General features: G+C 40.8%; 1 protein-coding gene across 3 annotated transcripts in view; it reads left to right on the plus strand.

Moving 5' to 3' along the window:
- pld1a (phospholipase D1a) overlaps window positions 1-18,770 on the plus strand; it is a 32,780-nt gene extending 14,010 nt beyond the window's left edge. For all 3 annotated transcript variants that reach the window (XM_083998123.1, XM_083998125.1, XM_083998124.1), the window contains exons 5-26: window positions 9-120; window positions 389-454; window positions 1,391-1,449; window positions 1,615-1,707; window positions 3,226-3,378; window positions 4,921-5,070; window positions 5,707-5,790; window positions 8,245-8,326; window positions 8,946-9,056; window positions 9,146-9,331; window positions 10,675-10,897; window positions 11,108-11,236; window positions 11,558-11,676; window positions 12,106-12,219; window positions 13,317-13,427; window positions 13,696-13,784; window positions 13,965-14,078; window positions 14,216-14,265; window positions 14,364-14,498; window positions 15,888-16,041; window positions 16,157-16,274; window positions 16,500-18,770. In XM_083998123.1, coding sequence (XP_083854249.1) covers window positions 9-120; window positions 389-454; window positions 1,391-1,449; window positions 1,615-1,707; window positions 3,226-3,378; window positions 4,921-5,070; window positions 5,707-5,790; window positions 8,245-8,326; window positions 8,946-9,056; window positions 9,146-9,331; window positions 10,675-10,897; window positions 11,108-11,236; window positions 11,558-11,676; window positions 12,106-12,219; window positions 13,317-13,427; window positions 13,696-13,784; window positions 13,965-14,078; window positions 14,216-14,265; window positions 14,364-14,498; window positions 15,888-16,041; window positions 16,157-16,274; window positions 16,500-16,724 — 2,677 coding nt within the window. In that variant the 3' untranslated portion in view covers window positions 16,725-18,770. The remainder of the gene's footprint in view (window positions 1-8; window positions 121-388; window positions 455-1,390; window positions 1,450-1,614; window positions 1,708-3,225; window positions 3,379-4,920; window positions 5,071-5,706; window positions 5,791-8,244; window positions 8,327-8,945; window positions 9,057-9,145; window positions 9,332-10,674; window positions 10,898-11,107; window positions 11,237-11,557; window positions 11,677-12,105; window positions 12,220-13,316; window positions 13,428-13,695; window positions 13,785-13,964; window positions 14,079-14,215; window positions 14,266-14,363; window positions 14,499-15,887; window positions 16,042-16,156; window positions 16,275-16,499) is intronic.
- Window positions 18,771-20,177: the final 1,407 nt, after the last annotated feature.

Consider the following 20,177-nt stretch of genomic DNA (forward strand, 5'->3'; position numbering starts at 1 on the left):
TGTCTCAGCCACACGGTGAGGAGGAGGACGGTGAGGAAGAGCGAGGTGAGGGAGATGCCGTCCCTGCCGAGGGGAGGGGGAGACGAGCTGGTGCGAGACGAGCAGGTGTCCAGCAGGAGGGTAGGTACCAGCCTGCAGCCTCTTTGCCTGTTTCTCCTGTTTGGAAAAGTCACTCTCATCATGTTTTTAACTTTATGACAAGGAGCTGTTGTCCTGGCACTCGCTTGTTGCCATGGCACTGAACTCCTTGCTTTGTACATGTGTCCTGTAAAACGCCTTCTGACTGTGTGTGTATGTGTCTCTGTGTGCGCATGTGAGTGTTTATACGCATGGATTCTGCCATTAAAACACTCACAGTGGCCCAAACCTAGTGTGTGTGTTTCTACAGAGACAATTAGAAGACTATTTGAACAAGCTGCTGAGGATGGCCATGTACCGCAAATATCACCATACTGTGAGTAATCATACTAAGCTCTGCTCAAGCTGTCATACTTAAACATAACATCAAAATGAAGTTCAGGTTTATACTAATTGTGTGGGTGTGTATTCTCTATATAGTCTTTTATTTATGAGGCAAATGTATCATTTTAAACACCTGACAACACGTCTCTGTAAATAACATGAGTGGTGTGTCTCTGTGTATCACTGGGCTCTGCCCTCATTATAGGACATTGAGTGTTGACACACATCAGAATCATGTGTTTACCCACAGCACTGTGTCTGCTTTAGGTTGACACACTCAAGGAATTTAATCTTATTATCGTCGCTTGTTTAAGCTGCTTGGAAATTGGGTCATTTTTTATTTTTTATTTTTTTAATTTCACTTTTAAAACCACAAATGTTGCAAAATAATTAATAATTATACAATTATTGTTATCCACTGGGGATATTAGTAATAATATTAATTTTAAATTAAATTAAAATTATAGCTTTATTAATAGATAAGTAAGACAGGGGTAGGGTCACATAAGTTTTACTTCTAGCTGCTCCTTTTTGGACAATGCTCTTTTGTTTGTATTCTTTTTTTGTTTTTAAAGTTTATTTTTTATGTTCGAAATAAAAATAAAAATAAATAAGAATTATTATCAGAGCCATCTTTGGACCAACCATAGAACACTGAACTTTATCTTCACCCTTACTTACATCACCCTGAGCCTTGACTGAACCACTATTAGCTGTAGAAGTAGTGTAGCGCCTGTTGTGTGCTGACATATTAATACCATGCGTCATTTCTGACAAGTTCATCTATCTGACGTGACAACACATGTTGAAATGAGATGAGATGAGTCACGCTGCCTCCAGGTGGATGGTGCGTGTGAACCGAACGCATTTATGAAGAGTCAGTGTGTGAAGCCTGTTGTTTGTGTCGTCTCTTCCTGTCTATTCTCAGATGGAGTTCATTGACGTCAGCCAGTTGTCCTTCATTCATGACTTGGGACCCAAAGGACTGTGAGCATTTTTCCCTTCTCTCAATTCCCCCCTTAAATCAGTTCTGTCCGCCCCCCTGTCAGTAGAGAAATCTCCCTTGAGATGCTTTATTCAAATGTGCTCATTTCATTTCACATATCATGTTACAATTCTTTTAGAAAATATTTTCTCTGTCTTTCCCCCCAGGGAGGGGATGATCTATAAGCGCTCCGGAGGACACCGTATCCCTGGCTTGAACTGCTGTGGTCACAGCCAGGCCTGCTACCGCTGGTCCAAACGGTGTGTGGTTACCTCTGTCCTCCTCTGTCACTCTTTCTCTTTATCTACCTTTGTCCCTGCTTTTTCAGTCTACACCTATTTGCGCCTCTTTTACAGCAATTATTCCCCCTCATATTGTTTGAGTTTCCATGTTCAACTATAATAGGGGAGACCGGGGATGGTTGTAACATTTTTTGCCTCAGCTCCCATAACTTGCAGAGTGTTCATGGTAGGGCTCCCAAATTTTGACATAGAGTATCCTCATTTGTCTTCTACAAATAGCAATGCCTTAAACTTCTCAAACTATATTACAGAATTCACTATTTGATGTCAAATGCAAGGAGTGCCACTGTTACAACCTACCCCACTGTCAGCCATTTGGCCAGCTGTACCAGCATGGTGGTAACAATTTTGGCTTGGTCCAAAATATTAGTTTCTGACCTAAAAAATGTTTTTTGGCTGTAAAACCCACACACTTATTCACACAGCCATGCAAATTCACATGCAATGTCAGGGAGTGAATGGGTATGATATTGATCACATAACTCCAATGTTATCCCTTATTGGTGAAAGTGAAGCTGTTACAACCATCCCCTTGTTACAGCCCTACATGCAGTACAAAAGATGAATGAAAATATTTTGAAAACTGATTAAATACTGAATGTTATTTTTGTTGGGACATATTCTAACATGTAGTTTTGGGATATAAGAGTTAGTCGTGTTGGCTGTGACTTGATGAGTATCTCTAGTGAAGCTCTAAAACACACAAAAAATGTCTTATTCAAACTGGCAAATGTGTTAAAAAGGTAGGTGTGATGGATGTTGTGTGGAGAAGAAATGAAGCATTCCAGACTGAGATTTCTGGCAGGATGCTGTCAGGGTGTGGGTGTTGAAACTGAAAAAAAAAAAAAAAAAACGTGTTAAAAAATAAAAACCTGACCATTCACTGTGCATTAAAAAAACATAACATTTTAATAAGTCTTATTTTGGGGCTGTCATGTGAGTTTTTATTCTTTTTTTTTTTACACATCTCAGCAGCGATGTTAAACAACCCAGCTGTGTTGGCCACAGACTGCTCAGCTGTTTCTGTTTCTCTCTCTTTCTGTTTATCACAGCCAAATCATTACATGAACAGTTTTTATTGTTATTTACTAAAGACAACAGAGAAAAAAAAAATCCCACACGTTTGAAATGCTCATCCCATCCACCTACTGCACATCCCCATGATGACTTTCTTCCTACACCCGTGTCCTTAAAACATGAAATAAGGAACAATTCAAGAGGAAACTTCACTCATGATGATGATGATTGTATCGTGTGTGTGTGTGTGTGTGTGTGTGTGTGTGTGTGTGTGTGTGTGTGTGTGTGTGTGTGTGTGTGTGTGTGTGTGTGTGTGTGTGTGTGTGTGTGTGTGTGTGTGTGTGTGTGTGTGTGTGTGTGTGTGTGTGTGTGTGTGTGTGTGTGTGTGTGTGTGTGTGTGTGTGTGTGTGTGTGTGTGTGTGTGTGTGTGTGTGTGTGTGTGGTGTGTGTGTTGTGAAGGTGGCTGGTGGTGAAGGACTCGTGCTTGCTGTACATGAAGCCGGACTCGGGGGCCATCTCCTTCGTCCTGCTGGTAGATAAAGAATTCAGCATCAAGATGGACTCCAAAGACACAGAGACCAAACATGGAGTCCGCATTGACAGCCTCTCCAGGTTAGATTTCTCCGTGTGTTTGTTGTGTGTGTGTTACTTTGGCACATTGTAACATTTTCACACCCACTTCCTGCACAACTCCATCCACACACCCCTACCTACTCCCTATTTTAGTGTCACTGTAAATCACATAGTCAATTGCAGGCTAGTCAGCTGCTGTGTGTAGATCGGTGAGATCCATAATCCAGGTCTGTCCTGTAGAAAAATGACATTACATTCCTGAACTCTGAAAAGAGTCCTCGATATATCAGCCACAGCAGAGACAACGGCACACATCTACAGACTTATCTGTGGGTTTGTTCATGCAACAAAAACAAAAAAGTAAAGGTTTTGTTTATTTACTGTGTTTTTTCACGTTTATGAATCTTTTTATTTATTTTATTTGTTTATTTGAATGGGGCAGTGCACATTAATGGACATAACATGTAAATGTGCCGGATTATAGCAAGATGCTCATTTCCGTCGGGAGTCCCATAAACATAAAAACAGTTCAATAACGGTACACATTACACATAATAATGTAGACAACACAAAAAGACAAAAAGGCAAATGACAATGAAGTACATATTGACAAACACATTCAACAGGTAGGGGAGTTTTGTTCTCGGAGATAAAGTGCATAAGTGCTGGGTTAAAGTGGCGAGTGCTAAAGTGCAAGAGTGCATAGGTACCAGGTTGTATCGCACGATGCCCTATGAGAGTATTTATCAAAGTGCCAGATAGTATTGCACAAGGCCCTAAAGTGCACATCAGTTTAATGTGCCAGGTTGTATTGCACGAAGTCGACGCCCATTACACCCAGTTGCACAAGCCCACAACCTTTCCCTTACCTCAACTAAACTTTTCTCTCTTTATTGTGGAGGCCTTTTTTTTCTTTCAATATCCGACTCAAAGTAAAATTTCATTTTTCTCCCCCCTCCAGACTAACTGGGTTATTTTATAATGAGATGGCTTATATTACTTTAGCCTGCCTCTTTCAGTTCTTGCAGTGATTTCCTACAGTAAAAGAAAGAGAAAGGCTTTCAAGAAATCTATTACAACCCCCAGGCTACATGTTGTATCTGTTTATGGACTTTACTTGTAGAGTAGGATAGTAGTAGTAGTAGTAGGGATGAAGAAAAACCTAGGCTGAAACTGAACTGAAGCCTCAACTTCTTCTTTTGTGTTATTTTTTAACTCTTAACCTGTTGTTTATGAATTTTAAACCTCTGGCAACAAGAAGATTCATTCAAACCAATGCTCCAAGAAAAAAAAACGACTTAAGTTAGAGTTACATTGCTTAAAGGTGTTGTTGACAGTCTGCTGTTTAGGATCGATTGTTTTCTTGAGCTCTTTTCCCTCCTAACACTCTTAACCTGGGGCTTATTTAATTTAAAAAAACAATTACCCAGCTCTGTTATCACAGCGAAGGAAAACATAAATCCTCATCAGCAGCCGCTGAAGTTAAACACATTAGGGCCAAGAATTGCTATTATTTCTTTGGAACGAACATGGTTCAGGCCAGTGAGATCACCGTGTCTGTGTTTGTATCTGTCTCTGCAGGACTCTGGTGTTCAAGTGCAGCAGCTACAGACACGCACGCTGGTGGGGCCAGAGCATCGAGAGCTTCGTGAGGAGTCACGGGAAGGCTTTCCTGCGAGATCACCGCTTTGGATCGTTTGCACAGGAGGAGGAAAACATCCCAGCCAAATGGTAACTACACTGTTGGAGCCCAACTGGTGCAGCTGCTGCCTGATCCAAACTTCAGACCAAGAGAAAAAGAAAGAATGAAAAACAACTGATATATACTGTGTCTTATTTTTATCTGCATTCCTCTCTTAGTCTGTCAGCAGTAACCATGGAAATGTTTGCGTGGACTGAGTTGTCGAATCTCTCTTTTTCATTCTCTTCCCCTCAGCTGGCAAACTCCTGTGTTATTGAATTGTGATATTGACATTGCTTTGTCTTTGTACTCGTCACAGCCTGAGGGGGAAAACGTGCAGTGGTGCAGTTAGCTGATGGGATGGGAAAAAAAGAAGTCTTTAAAGACCAGTTATGTCATGATGACACAGCTATGGGTGTAGCCTGCTACATGTCCGGGTGATGCAAAGTTAAGAGAATCAGGAAAATGAACAGACTGATGCACTTTCATTACCCTCCCCGACCGTCACTCTTCTCTTTTTTCAGTCCGCTGTGGTTTTGTGGTAGTTTTGAGGCGAGACAACACAACTGTAGATTCAGTGTGTAGCGTTCAAACACTGTGTATTTACTTTGTGTGTCACAAGAGCATGTGACACTAGTATCTGTTTTCACATGTCACCCAATAGTAACGGTCATGTTTTACTGCAGGTATGTGAATGGGAAGACCTACATGGAGGACGTGGCGGATGCTCTGGAGGAGGCTAAAGAGGAAATCTTTATCACCGACTGGTGGTGAGTTTCTAGTCTGTGGTTTGTGCGCACATGCACGATGTCGATCATATTGTGGAGTGCAGAGTGCATGTGTCGGCTCGTTGAAGTGTGAGAAGGCAGATAAGCAGCACAGTGAAGATATGTCTGCCCTGTTTTAACACTTCTACGTTCAGCTCAGCCCCCAACTTCTTTCAAACATGAAAGAGTAAAAACGCACCCTGGGCCTGATGTGTCATGCAGCATGATGCACGTCACCCCGGCTGTCTCTGAGCTGCAGCACCCGCCCTCGCTGCTCTTTACCATTTGTCCCTTCTTTTGAAATACTTCAAAGTGCAGTGATGGACTGACTGGCACCTTTTAAAACAACAAAAACACCAAAAAAAACAACCTCATCCACACACAGAGCAATAAATTACTACATTATAAATAAAAACAATACAAATTACATAATGTTGTGAATCTTAGAACAAAAAAAGAGAGATTAAGATGAATAATTAATAATACTGAACTTAGTAAAACCAGAAATGTAAAGCATTGTAAGAATAAAGACAAAATAGTAAAGCTAATAATAAAAATATATCTTCTTCTTTTTGATTTGATGCTCAGCTGTGCAGCTGCAGCACTGGTTGCCATGGTTAGCAATATCTTGCTTGCTGTAAACTGAGCCAGCTTCACGATGAGTCAAAGGTGCCATGCAGAGTTTCCATGTAGACAAACAGAAGTTGTGTTTACAGGTAGAGTTCATCTTCTTCTCCTTAAAACAGCTTGAGCCCTGTGATGTTTATTCCATCTTCTTTTTAATTTTCACATTCATAAGCCAGCGCTCTGTTGTTGTTGCATTGATCAGTGGAACAGTGTGAAACCAGCAAAGCTAAACTGCATCACCTGTTGATGTGTGCGCCCTCCTGTGTGCATATAGAAGACAAAGAAACCAGAGACCTAATCATAAAAAAACTAACAAAAAAACTAACTTCTTCATAGTAACAAGTCGTCGAGAGGTCAAAAACTCCACAGGATACCTTTAATTGGACAACTTGACACAGTACAGTACAGTCTGTTAGTTAAAGTGTCAAGAAAACAGTCGATTGTTTCTGATAAAATCCTCCACACCACATCATTCACACTTCCACTTTGGCTTCAGTTTCTTTTTCGTATTTCACTCCCCTGTGTTATTACCCATCTTTCCACTGCCTCTCTCTCTCTGCTTTCAATGATTTAATAAAAGAAACAAGCACCAAAAAACTCATTTTAAGTACTGGGTAACAGGTTGACGTCGTGACTACATGATATCTCGCAGCTAAGTACTATAATCCTGTAGTACTTGGATTGTTTTGACACAAAATCTCCAAAGATTATTAAACTGTTCAGCTGTATTAATCTGTGTGTGTGTGTGTGTGTGTGTGTGGATGATGCAGCATCAAACACCAGATGAACATTATTCAGCGTGGTTGTTATGGCTTATTTCAGTAGTTTTGGTAAACACTCAGGCCATCGTCAGACTGTTGCCAAAGAATAAGCTGTCAGCTTGACACTGATACCCAGTTAGTGTAGTACATGCTGTCACACATTACATTATGTATTACCCACAAGTTCTGGCTCTCTGCTCGGCACTGCAGTGGCACTGGCTCTGATTACGGCCTCATTCACACACCACCAGGAATAGAAATACACCGGCAGAAAGATACAGGCTCAGTATCTGTTTACACTTCCGCTTTATTCCCTTTGTCTCATCCTGTCTGTCCTGAAATTTAGTTCATTATAACCTGAAAGGACTCATGCTCACCACCTGAGATTTATGTCATGACCTGGATGTATAATGTTGTGCCACTTTACACTTTGAATGTGTGCCTGTTTATCTTCAGAAAGTTCAGAATAGTGAAAGAAAGAAACAAACAGAAATCTTTACAGTCAAAATGAGCAGATGACACCTTTAAACAATACTTCTGAGGGTAGAATAACCAGGTGTGGTGTTGGTGACACAAAATACAAATCTAATCTATCATCAATAACGAGCTGGACTGGTTATTCTCTTCTGTCAGAATTTCAATAGAATCTTCAGTATATAAATAAATAGAATAAACATAATTTGTGTTCCCTGACACTGTAATAATGTTCGAGCCACTGTAATTTCAAATGTGATAGTTTATGCCCCCTTGGAGCCAAAATGTGTGAGTGTTTGACGTGGTTAAAATCCCTCTGTTGCAAGGCAGTAATCACTGGGCTTATGGTCTTAACCAATGAGGTGCGAGCCTGTGTAATGTGAACCAGTGGCACTGTAGACATGTAAGCCCAGGATGCCAATGTGAGTGGCTCATGAGACTACAATAAATCATTATGTCACGACTCATATGTGCAGTTTATAAAGTGTGTTGGTGTAAATATTTCCTGTAATGGCTGTATGATTTTTGTGTCGGACAGGAAGCTGTTTCTTTTTGCCTTTTTGTTTATCTGTGTTTGTGTCTCACTCCTGCTCAGGCTGAGTCCAGAGATCTTCCTGAAGAGGCCTGTGGTGGAGGGGAACAGATGGAGACTGGACTGTATCCTCAAACGCAAAGCAGTAAGTCGGCTTGAGATTGCGTATAAACATGGTTTGACGACTTCACAGGAACAGATTCCTTCAAAATAAAAGATAAACTTGCCTTTTTAAGGCAGAAAAGATTAAATTACTTTTCTTTGGTCATGAATTAGGAGTTCCTTATGAAATCTGAGCATGTACCAAAGTCACAGGAGAAAAAAGTCCTTGTACAGATTTGAAGATCTTGTAAAAAGTAACTATGCACATTTACTCTTTACTATTGTAAAGTAAAGCTTTAATGTAGTTATGCATGAATATTTAAATTTTTACGCTTCTTTACTCTTCCATTACATCGCCCCATTTGATTTAATTCAGACAGCTGTAGGAAGTAGTTACTTCAAGATTAAGATTTCATAGTTAAGGCTTTCTAGTTTAAAAAAAATATATATATAATTCTACTTTTTAACCAAACCCAAAGTATGAAGACTAGCAAAAATGACCGCACCTAAAGCAGCTGCAATATTTAAAAGGCTGATATTAATACATCAAGAATGATAAAATGTGTTGCTCATACTTCTATATGCTGCTTACTGCTTGTGTTGCTATGAATTTTTGTTAAAAACCAAGCAATTTTAAAAACATATGAATACTGTGCCAACAGCAACAGGGCGTGCGCATCTTTGTGATGTTGTATAAAGAGGTGGAGCTCGCTCTGGGCATCAACTCAGGCTACAGCAAGAGGACCCTCCTGCACCTGCACCCCAACATTAAGGTAAGTGAATGGATTGTGTGTATGGAAAGAAGCAATGCCCATAAGTTTATTTTTGTCCTAAGTGCGTTTTAATATGTTTTGCGGCCCAGGTGATGCGTCACCCCGACCACGTCTCCTCCTCCGTCTACCTGTGGGCACACCACGAGAAGATCATCGTCATTGACCAATCGGTGGCTTTCGTGGGTGGGATCGACCTGGCGTACGGTCGCTGGGATGACAGAGAGCACCGACTGACAGATGTCGGCAGTGTGACTCGCTCTGTGGCTGTGGAGCAGGTGAGACGCACAAAACAAACACACCCGCACAACTAAATTGAAATTGCCTGTCTACTCTGCTACTTTTGGAGTTATGGGCAATAAATGTGTTTCTAAACCTCCTAGTGACAGATGGTTCAAATATGAGTAGATGGAGCAGAGGAGGGGAAATGGAGAAATAACTACTTCATTCAGACTCACACACTTGCAGAAGGGTGGGAATGACAGAGTGGCACTGCATGTTCTGCTTGTGGTGACTGTGTATGAGCATGAATACAGAAAAGGAGCAAACACTTCTGCAATGCCAGCCATCCAACAAGCCTCTTAATACACTGCAAACTACATAAATAACAGTAGAACTACATAGATAACTTATTATGATGCTTATCATCTGCAAACTGAATGGAAATAAGACAAATTGGTAAAACTTTACAATAAGGGTCCCTTAATTAACGTTAGTTAGTACATTATTAACCATTAATATATAAACTAATGTGTTAATTAATGCTGAGTAATGCATACATAATGATAACTAATTACATTATTCAACTTTTATTATTACTTAATAATTTATTAACTAACTTTGAGTAGTAAACATTAATTAACTGCTTACTAATAAGCTACATTAATTAAAGCAGAAGTAAGCGATCCGGTCGTTTTGGCTAATGCTGCGTTCCAGGCAGGCTTTTGAAACCGTAAATTACAGCTTCAAGTCGCAGCTTACGACTTTGTAGCGTTCCAGGCAACCCACTCGTGTTTTTCCGACCTGTTTTACCGGTGAAAGTCACTATAACGGCCACTCGTAACTTCCGACCCGTGAACTCGTACCAGATTGAACTGGTACGACTTCACAGGTCGGAAAAACACGAGTTACGAGTTTCCTTGAACGCACCAGAACAGTCCTCGTCCCTACAGTACGTCACCACATTCACGGTGTCCCTTGGCTGCACACACAGCCCTGCATGCCGTTCTCTCTCCTCATTGGATAAAAACTGTAGGATACGATAAATGTTTTCTCCTCGGCTCAGAGCAGAGCAGAGTGACTGACAGACCCGTGATTCAGACCAAACACTCTATGTAAGTGATTGCTGTCAGAAGATATAACTATTTAAGACTTATATTAACACAAATATATCACTCACTTCTGCTTTAATGTGTTTCCTAATCCTAAGTAATACATACAGTAATAATGATTGTTAATATCTGTAAACAGTAAATTAATGCTTATTAATAATGTACTGACTAATGTTAATTAAGGGACCCTTATTGTAAAGTGTTACCGACAAATTCTACTATTACCAGGTTCAACTTGTCATTATTCACAGTATATATCACATGACTTCGACTCCTGTTTGTTTTCCTAGGCTCAGGCTGGCTCCACCAATACTCCATCCAGTAAGGGCGTGTCCTCTGTTGACGGCGCCGTCTCCCAGAGCAACGGCCGAGGGACGCCGACTGGCGACGCGGTGGACCTGCCCAAGCTGAAGGGGATCGGTCGCAACAGACGGGCTCGCTTCAGTCTCTACAGACACCTGCATAAACACACCATGCAGCATGCAGACAGTGTGAGCAGTGTGGACAGCGCAGGTACAGTACAGTATGTCTGGAGACAGAGTGTGAAGGAATCTCCTCTGTTTTGGTAGAAACACGCTCTGCTACCTCCACCGCTATGTCAGTGTGTTGATGTGGGGGAGAATGGGTGAATCAGAGGCAAAGCACATTATGAATGCAGTCAATTTACCATGATATTTCATTCTGTGTGTGTGTGTGTGTGTGTGTGTGTGTGTGTGTGTGTAGGGAGTGGTTCTGTACGAAGCCTGAAGACGGGTGTTGGGGAGTTACAAGGAAACACTCGCTTCTGGCATGGAAAAGACTACTGCAACTTTGTCTACAAGGACTGGATCCAGCTGGAGAAACCTTTTGATGGTTGGTAAACACAATCATCTCTTCTGAAAAATTCAATCTGTTGTTAGGTTCAAAATTCTTTTTGGCTGTATATAATCCCACCTTAATATCACTCCCTAAATCTTATGTCAAGCCAAATGCTCAGCTGGAAAACTAAAACATAGTAGAGCTGAGAACATTTGAAACATCTGTTTCAGGTTTCCTCCATATCTAAAACAACCCCTCTGACCTGTCTGTGCTTCTTTTTTCCACTCTGCATCTTTCTATCCTCCTTTTTCCCCTCTACATCCCCTCTTTCCTGCCATCCTTTTTCTTTTTCCAATTTTCCTCCACCATGTGCAGACTTCATAGACAGATACACCACGCCCAGAATGCCCTGGCACGACATCGCCTCCGTGGTTCATGGCAGAGCCGCCCGGGATGTGGCCAGACACTTTATCCAGCGCTGGAACTTCACAAAGGTATTTTTTTCCCCCACATACGCACACATACATACATAGACACTCTGTATATTAACACAGACAGACAGGGATGTAGGGATTAAAACTCAAAGCTTGTTCAAACAGGATCTTCATAAGCTGACACTTCCTTGTTGGCTTTTTGATTGACAGACAGTTGTTTTGACAGGACTATTTTACAATACAGCATTAACAATAGCTGTATAACAATACAGCTAGTGTGATATTTAAATGGGTAAATACTAACCTGGCTAAATCACAGGAAATGTTTGGCTGGAACAGTGGAAAAGAGAAAAAACCTTAATCCTCACACTCATGCTTTCCACAGCTCCAGCCTTTCCAAACTTTTCCATTTCGCTCGCCTCTTGTTTCTGACTCTGTACTTAGTATTACCCTCTCTCTGCTGAAACTCTCCAACCATCTCTCCCACAGATCATGAAACCAAAGTATCGCTCTCTGTCATATCCATTCCTGCTGCCCAAGTCTCACTCCAGCGCCACGGACCTCAGATACCAAGTCCCGGACTGCGTCACTGCCAAAGTGCAGGTAAGAGGACACACAGTACTGTAGTTTTTTGTCCAACTGCACTCACAAAACAAAAAATGTGGTGAAAATTGATGTTTTTTTTTATCTGTATAAGATGCAGCAAAAGAAAAACATTCATGCACAAAACAACAAACGGCACCACTTGGAGAAAATTACAGAGAAGAAACAAGAACACACACACAATAAAAGCGCCCACTTTCCCACACTATCTTCTCCATCCCAGTCTACAAGGACTGTTGGAAAGAGATAAAAGAGAGTGTTAGAAAAAAAAGAAGACAGGGTTAGCTCCATGGGCCAAAAAGTTGCATAACTGCGATGATTTACAGTTGCCATTGACTGTTGAGGTTTTTTCGCCTAAAGGAACCAAACCCCGAGCGACATGTTAGTCTAAAATAAGAAGGGCAAGAAGATCGGTAACACTTTATAATAAGTACTCACTATTCAGCATTAGTTAAGCATTAATAAATACTGAATTCTTCATTTATAACGCATGAATACTCATTAGTATGTAGTTTATAAATACAGTTAGTGCTTATCAATGATGAGCAAGATATTTTTAACTGTGTTTATGAACTACATAGTAATGAGTATTTGTGTGTTTTAAATGATGAATTAATGCTTAACTAATGCTTAATAGTTTGTACTTATTATAAAGTGTTACCAGAAGATAATGTCATATACTGTAGTCATTATGTTTCTGCTGGAACAGATATTGTATATTGTATGTTCCCCTTGTCACTAAACTCTAACAGTGTACACTCAATAATTTGGCTGTGTTGATTGCTTCTAATTTTAGTTTTTTTAAAACGTAAATACAAAACTGATAAATATGTAATTTATACCTTGTTCATAATAGAAGCCAAAAAGAAACTGTGTTTATGTTTGCATTTTATTTTCTCGATACTGCACAAAAAATACCCAATACTTGGCTGGACATGCAGCAGAAACCACAGGGCCCTTGTTGGCAGCACTTCTTCATTATGCTCTTTTGGTATTTATGTACACAAACTTGTGGTGGTGATGAAATAGGTGCAACATGAAGCTCTGTTTTTAGAATTACTGCTCTAATAATTCCTCCATCTGTGTTCATACGTAAGGTGTTGCGCTCAGCAGCAGACTGGTCGGCAGGTATAAAGTACCACGAAGAGTCCATCCATAATGCCTACATCCAGGTCATCGCCAAGAGCAAACACTACATCTACATCGAGGTAAAGTAAAGCCGCACTGATGGGAAAATAAATATACAGAAGCTGTTTGTATGTGTATTGCATATTAAAAAAGCTGCTCCCTCTTGTTTATGCTGATGATAGCATAAAAGCTGAAGCCTTCTGAGTATTTACTAATTGAAACGGCTCCACTGAGAATCAGTTTGATGTGTTTTTATGACTTCATTTATCTCTCAGTTCCAGAAAACAGCCATTACTGAAAGTCATCTCTCTCTCTCTCTCTCTCTCTCTGTCCTTCCCCTCTTTTCAGAATCAGTTCTTCATCAGCTGTGCCGACAACAGGACGGTCTACAACAAGATCGGCGACGCCATCATCGAAAGGATCATCAGAGCGCACAAGTACTTCCCTTTATATTGCACTCGCCTTTGTTCAAGTGACACTTGCAAGTTATAGGAAGGAAGTTTTATATGCTGAATATTCAGACAAGATTAGCACCTCGTCTGTGCTTCTGCTTTTATGCACCAGCGCTGCCAGTCTGTGCGTCTTTTTACGAAACATGGTCTGTGTTTTGCTCTCAGGGAGGGGAAGAAGTACCGGGTCTATGTGGTCACCCCTCTGCTTCCTGGTTTTGAGGGAGACATCACCACAGGAGGGGGCAACGCCATTCAGGCTGTCATGCACTTCAACTACAGGTAAACTAAACAGCAGCATGCACTTGAAGAATCTTGAGTTTTATATAGAAAGGGGAAGAAGTGAAAGGACATGAGGAAGCACAAGTGGAAGTATCAGTCTTGGATGTTGTTGGAGTTCAAATCTCTTGTCTCTGCAGAACCATGATCAGAGGAGAGTACTCCATCATCTCCCAGCTGAAGAGGGAGAGTAAGTACAAGGATAAACTATGATATTATCTGTTATAAAACCTGATATTAAGGAAAGTGATAACGTTATTCCTTTTTCCTCTTCCGTCCGTGTCCCAGTGGACGACCATTGGATGAACTACATCTCCTTCGCTGGTCTGCGGACTCACGCTGAGCTGGAGGGACGCCTGGTCACGGAGCTCATCTACGTCCACAGCAAGATGCTCATCGCCGACGACAACACGGTCATCATCGGTCAGTCTGTCTCTCTTCTGCTCTTTCCCTCTGTCCTTCTTTTGTTTTCCTTATGCTATTTATCACCAGCTGCTACTTGAAGCAACGGGCCGCTCTGTCTCGACCCCACCAAAATGTGATAACAGGAAAAATCTGGCTCTTTTTCTTCGTTTTCTTCTTGCACCATGTGTGCAGTGCAGCTCACTAAATGTGCATGAAAGTACTGTGGAAACGTGTGTTGAGCATTATGCAGCTCAATTGTGCCACCTGCTGGCTGATAAGGTGCAGTTCACTCTTATAGTACTTGAGCAGAAGTCAACATAGGAAAATATCCTGTCTTCAAATGCCACTCCTGCTGTTGTTAACCTGTAGATCAGTGGTTCCCAACCTTTTTTGGCTTGTAACCCCATTGTGACATCACAAATTTCTGGCGACCACGCAATCATGTGCAGTCACGTGAACGCGGCCGTCAATCAAAATGCGCCAACTCAGGTATTTTTATATGCTGCGTTTTATTTGAACTTGATTTATATTTGAGAAAGTGAAAGTATAGAATACAGTTGTTTATGGTTGTGTGGTGTTTTTAATGATAACCTTTAAAAGAATAATAATTAGTTAAAATATGATTAAAGGGATAGTTCACCCAAAATTCAAATGTCACTCATTATCTACTCACCCTCATGTCGACTAAGGGCTGGGAGAATTTTCAGAGTACTCCGTGCCTTCTCTGAGTTATGGGGGGGGGGTCTGCGCAGCAGTATTTGTCCATATAATGGTTGTGAATGGGGCTCACTTTTCTTCGTCCAAAAAGACACACCAAAAAACATCCAAATACCTCCATAGTGCTCGTCTGTAATGTCCCTCTTGTATTGAAGCCCCGATATGAGAAAGTCTATATTTTAAGCTTGTTTGTAGCGGAAGCTCCCAGTGTCTCGGTTCACTGCTCTTCCTGTGTCAGCGTGATTTGCACTGACCGGCGGAACAATTTCTCATGTCGAGGCTTCAATACAAGAGAGACATTACAGACGAGCAGTATGGAGGTATTTGGATGATTTTGGTGTGTCTTTTTGGACGAAGAAAAGTGAGCACCATTCACAACCATTATACGGACAAATACTGCTGCGCGGACCCCCCCCCGTAACTCCAAGAAGGCACGGAGGACTATGAAAATTCTCCCAGCCCTTAGTTGACATGAGGGTGAGTAGATAATGAGTGAAATTTGAATTTTGGGTGAACTATCCCTTTAAATAATAAAGTTTTTTTTTTTTAATCAATTACTAGACATTTCAGGCGACCCCACGTGGGGTCCCGACCCCAAGGTTGAAAGACACTGCTGTAGATAATCCAGTGTGGAAGCTACATCTGACAAAAACAGAGATTCAGTTCCATTTTTTAATTATTTTTTTTTAGGTTCTGCTAACATCAACGACAGAAGCATGCTGGGTAAACGTGACAGTGAGGTGGCTGTGATCGTTGAGGACTCTGAGAAAGTGTCATCTGTAATGGATGGACAGGAGTATGAAGCCGGACCCTACGCACTCCAGCTACGCCTGGAATGCTTCAGGTTACAAGCTTGCGCAAAAATAATTAAGCTGATGATTTCATATGAACTCAGCAAAAATACTTTTCTTCAAAAATTTTGAATGTATTTTAAATTACCATATTATCTTACTGAACAGGACCATCCTGGGAGCTCACACCGACACCAGCATCGACCTGTCCGACCCAATCAGTGATCGCTTTTACAAGGAGGTGTGGATGACCACTGCTGGCCGCAACGCCACCATTTATGAGAAGGTAAGGAAAACTTACCTTACTTTGTCAAACCTCGGTTTATAACAAGGTTCACAGTTTTTTACTGTAAGTCTGTCTTCAATCATCTACCCTTTAAATGTTTGTGTCAAAATATCATTTAGTTCATCCAGTAGTTGATGAGACATTTCACTAAACCCTAGTAATGGGAATGAGTCACGCCTTTAGAGAGTGGGCGCCTGTTAAAGCCTCACGTGTGTTTCGCTGCAGGTGTTTCGCAGCCTTCCTTCGTCTCTGGTGAGGAACGTGTCGGAGCTTGAGCAGTTCATGACGAAACCGGGCTTGGCCCAGACCGACCCGACCCGCGCTCAGGAAGAGCTGCGTAAAATCCGAGGCTTCCTGGTCCAGTTTCCTCTGGACTTCCTGTCGGAGCATAACCTCATGCCCTCTGTTGGAACAAAGGAGGCCATGGTCCCAACTGAGATCTGGACATAAAGGATGTGAAAACCACCTCCAGTACTCACACGTCTGAACTGATCTGTGCGATGAGAGAAGCTTCTGGATCCTGCTGGTCATCGAATGTGTAATATTTAATTTTCAAGAGATCTCCTTGGAGACGGGAGGCAGGTTTACACAGCTCTCTTGATGAGTGATGTGACTGACATATCTCTCAGATCTGTTTCTACTGAAAAACACTGAGCAGTAGTTGCAGCTTAAAGGGGCAAGCACTAAGTTTTTGAGGATGGATTAAGAACATAAAGACGGCACATTTGAGAACAACAGTTCTAAGTGCATTTGGGACTGCTTCCAGTTCAGCCATGGACTTGGGGTTTTTGGGGATCAAACTCAACTCTGGACTCAACTTTTGGACTGTTGGAAAAACTCAAAGGACTGCGGGGATTTCTAAGGAGCCAGACTGAAGCACTGGTAAAATCTTCGACAACAAATAAATAATCAGCCCTTGGATCAAGATGTAACAAAATACACAGAGGTGAAGATGCATGCAGGGTGTTTTATTGGGTTCGTGACGTGCGCTGCGTTCGTGCTGAGTACGCTGTATTTGAGCTCACAGAAGTCGTTGAGCTTGCATATGTGCTGCTTTGGACGCCGTGTTGTCTCAGATGTATCTTGACCTTTTCTAATCCCAAAACATGTGCTTGCTTTCACTGCGGTCGCACATGCACACAGACAATTTTTACCAGCGGTGAATGATTTCCTAACTACGCTCAGATCTTGTTAACACGGTCGTCATGATGGACCGTATGTACCAATCACACCCCTATCAGAGGCATTATATTTACTGTCAGAGGTGTTTTTGTAAGAGATATTGTCGATGACAGCGTTTCACACTGTTGGAATCAAAGTGAAGTGTGTACCGGTGCAAAATTAAATTCAACACCACATGCTGTGTTTGAGCATCGTCGTGGCTGACAAAGTGAGATCAAAGTGAGGAAAGTGTTTGTGTCAGAGGTTGGGATGAGACAATCTGCCAACAAATTCAAAGAAGCAGTTTCTTCTTTGCTCAACAGATGGTGCTAGACTCTCAAAAATACTGTCCGTCTGTGCTCCTTCAGACCTCCAGCCTGGTTTCCTCTTAGTCTTATGGCAGAGGCACATTAAATATGGTCTGTAAACAACGAACACAAAGCCAATATTTTCCATATAGCATGAAGCTGGTGCCAGCTGCAATGTTTTCATATGAAGATAGAAAAGTTTGAAATTGCTGGTTACGTGTCCAGTTTTCCATGTGCATTTTTTTTTTATGTGACCTATGAGGCAATTGACTTTTTGTATATGTGAGTATTTGGACTCTTGTGTTTTCATTTTTAACATCCGTCTTGATCGCCAACCCCCCCGCCCCTTGAATGTGAAATGTGAAGTTAAATAACCAGTCCTGTGGAATCCATTTATGCTCAGTAACATAAAAGTGTTGAAGCAAATTACTGGTTAAAGATCCTTTTACCGAGGTTATGGAACAACAGAAAGCCTGATTATGAAGCCACTGCAAAGGTCCTGAAAATCAGCAACATGCAGAGCTTCATTTGACTTTTCTGATAAAAGGGCAAAACCTGGCATTTATTTAAAAGATGCAATAAATGCATGGGACAACATCTGATAATGTATTTTTTCTTTCTTTCTTTTTTTTATGGGACCATGAAGTTGAACTGAAGAGATACTGTTTGGAAACATTATGCAGAGACAAAAACAAACCAGTTTTTCTTTATTTCTTTATTGATTTTGACAACATTGCCTGCGTTGTTTACCCCTGCCATCTTTGTCACTGTATTATTTATAGACTTTGAATCATTTAACATTCTTTAAACATTTACTGTTTAAATGTATTGCATGATTGTACTGTATGATTGGTTGTGGATTTGTAATCAAGCCTTTCTTTATTATAACCATCATCATCATCATCAACATCTGTATCCCTCGGCCTCAGTTGAGCTGGTCTTTCTTCCACTCCTGTCCTTTATTTTTTTGTGTACAGTTGAAGATATTTCTAATTTCTATTATCTGTCCATTGAACACAGTGTAACTCATAATTTAAATGGCTAAAAAATAAAAAATGATCTTTGGATTTTTTCTTTTGGTTCATTTCACAATAATTTCAATAGTGATGTGCAATGTGAGCAGGAAGAAGTGCACGGTGGTTTCAGCCTGAGGTTATCAACATTATAATTAATTTTATTGTTACTAAATGTGCTTACGGTTGGTTCCAAGATTTCATTGGAATATCGACTGCCAAAACAGAAACATTTTTTTCCTGTAGGGGAAAATCCCTTGTGTGGAATTAAGGAAGGAATATCTTAGCCGACTGTTCACAAGAAATCCTCTATAAAGAAAAAAGGTCACAACTGTGCAAAAGAATTTTTCCAGTTGATGGAAAGGATCAACATGTGTGACAGATAACTACTGAAAGAAATGGAGAATTAATTGTTATTGCATTCGTGTTGTTTAAATTGTAGGGTTACATAATGACAAGGGAAACAAACACTAAGCTGCCGTTTCTCATGAAATTTACCATCGGTACCAAGTCATGTGTATCACATGTCAGCACGAGCAAATATAAGGCAAACACAGGTGTTCAGATTTTCCTTATGACGGATTAACGTGGAACTGGGATATTACAACAGATAGTGAGGCAATCAACCCTAGAGTAGCTGTCGGTCAGCTATACGTGCTCACGAGTCACGAGTACAAGAAGAGTTCATTGGAAATGAGAGGTTCAAAATGAAAGCAAAATTTACTCAGATTTAAACGAGAACTTATGTGGAATATTACACTCATTGCAGTTTCTGCCTGCTAACAATAAATACTTTTTTAATTGGTTACAACAGGCAGTGAAAGTCAGTCTAACAGCACGTTGTTCTATTGGAGGATGGTTCTTGTGTGGACTTGTCTCTTCAATGTGATGTTGAATGTTTTCTTAAATGTTTTCTAGCCTACGGATAAACACAGGGAACACAAAACCAGATTATGTTTCTGAAAACAAAGCGTTGGACTACTTAACAGGTGACCTACTGTTCACAATACAGGTTTGGGAATTAGAAATAAATTAGTTCAAAGAAAGATTCTGTTTAATTAAAAGCACCATCCCTCTACCTGTCGGACTAGAAAGAGACAAAAGCATCGTCCCTCATCATCATCATCACACCTGTCTGACAATGTAGAAAGACATTCCAGTCACTCCTGTTGACAAATGACAGAAATTGAGTCAGAGTTGAAATCGAAAGTATTCTTTGATGCAATAAACGTCGTTTATAATAATTGCAAGGTTGTGTAACTGGTGACAGTGAACCAATATTTATGGGAAACTAATCTGTGACACTTTACAATAACCTTAATCATCAGTTTTAAAAAAGATGCAATATTTTTTATTCATAGCAACACATTCAGCAATTGCATGTTAATATTAAAGCCTCTTTAGTCATTAAATATTTTCAC

Source organism: Trachurus trachurus, assembly GCF_905171665.1.
Source record: "Trachurus trachurus genome assembly, chromosome: 22".
Taxonomy (NCBI): domain Eukaryota; kingdom Metazoa; phylum Chordata; class Actinopteri; order Carangiformes; family Carangidae; genus Trachurus; species Trachurus trachurus.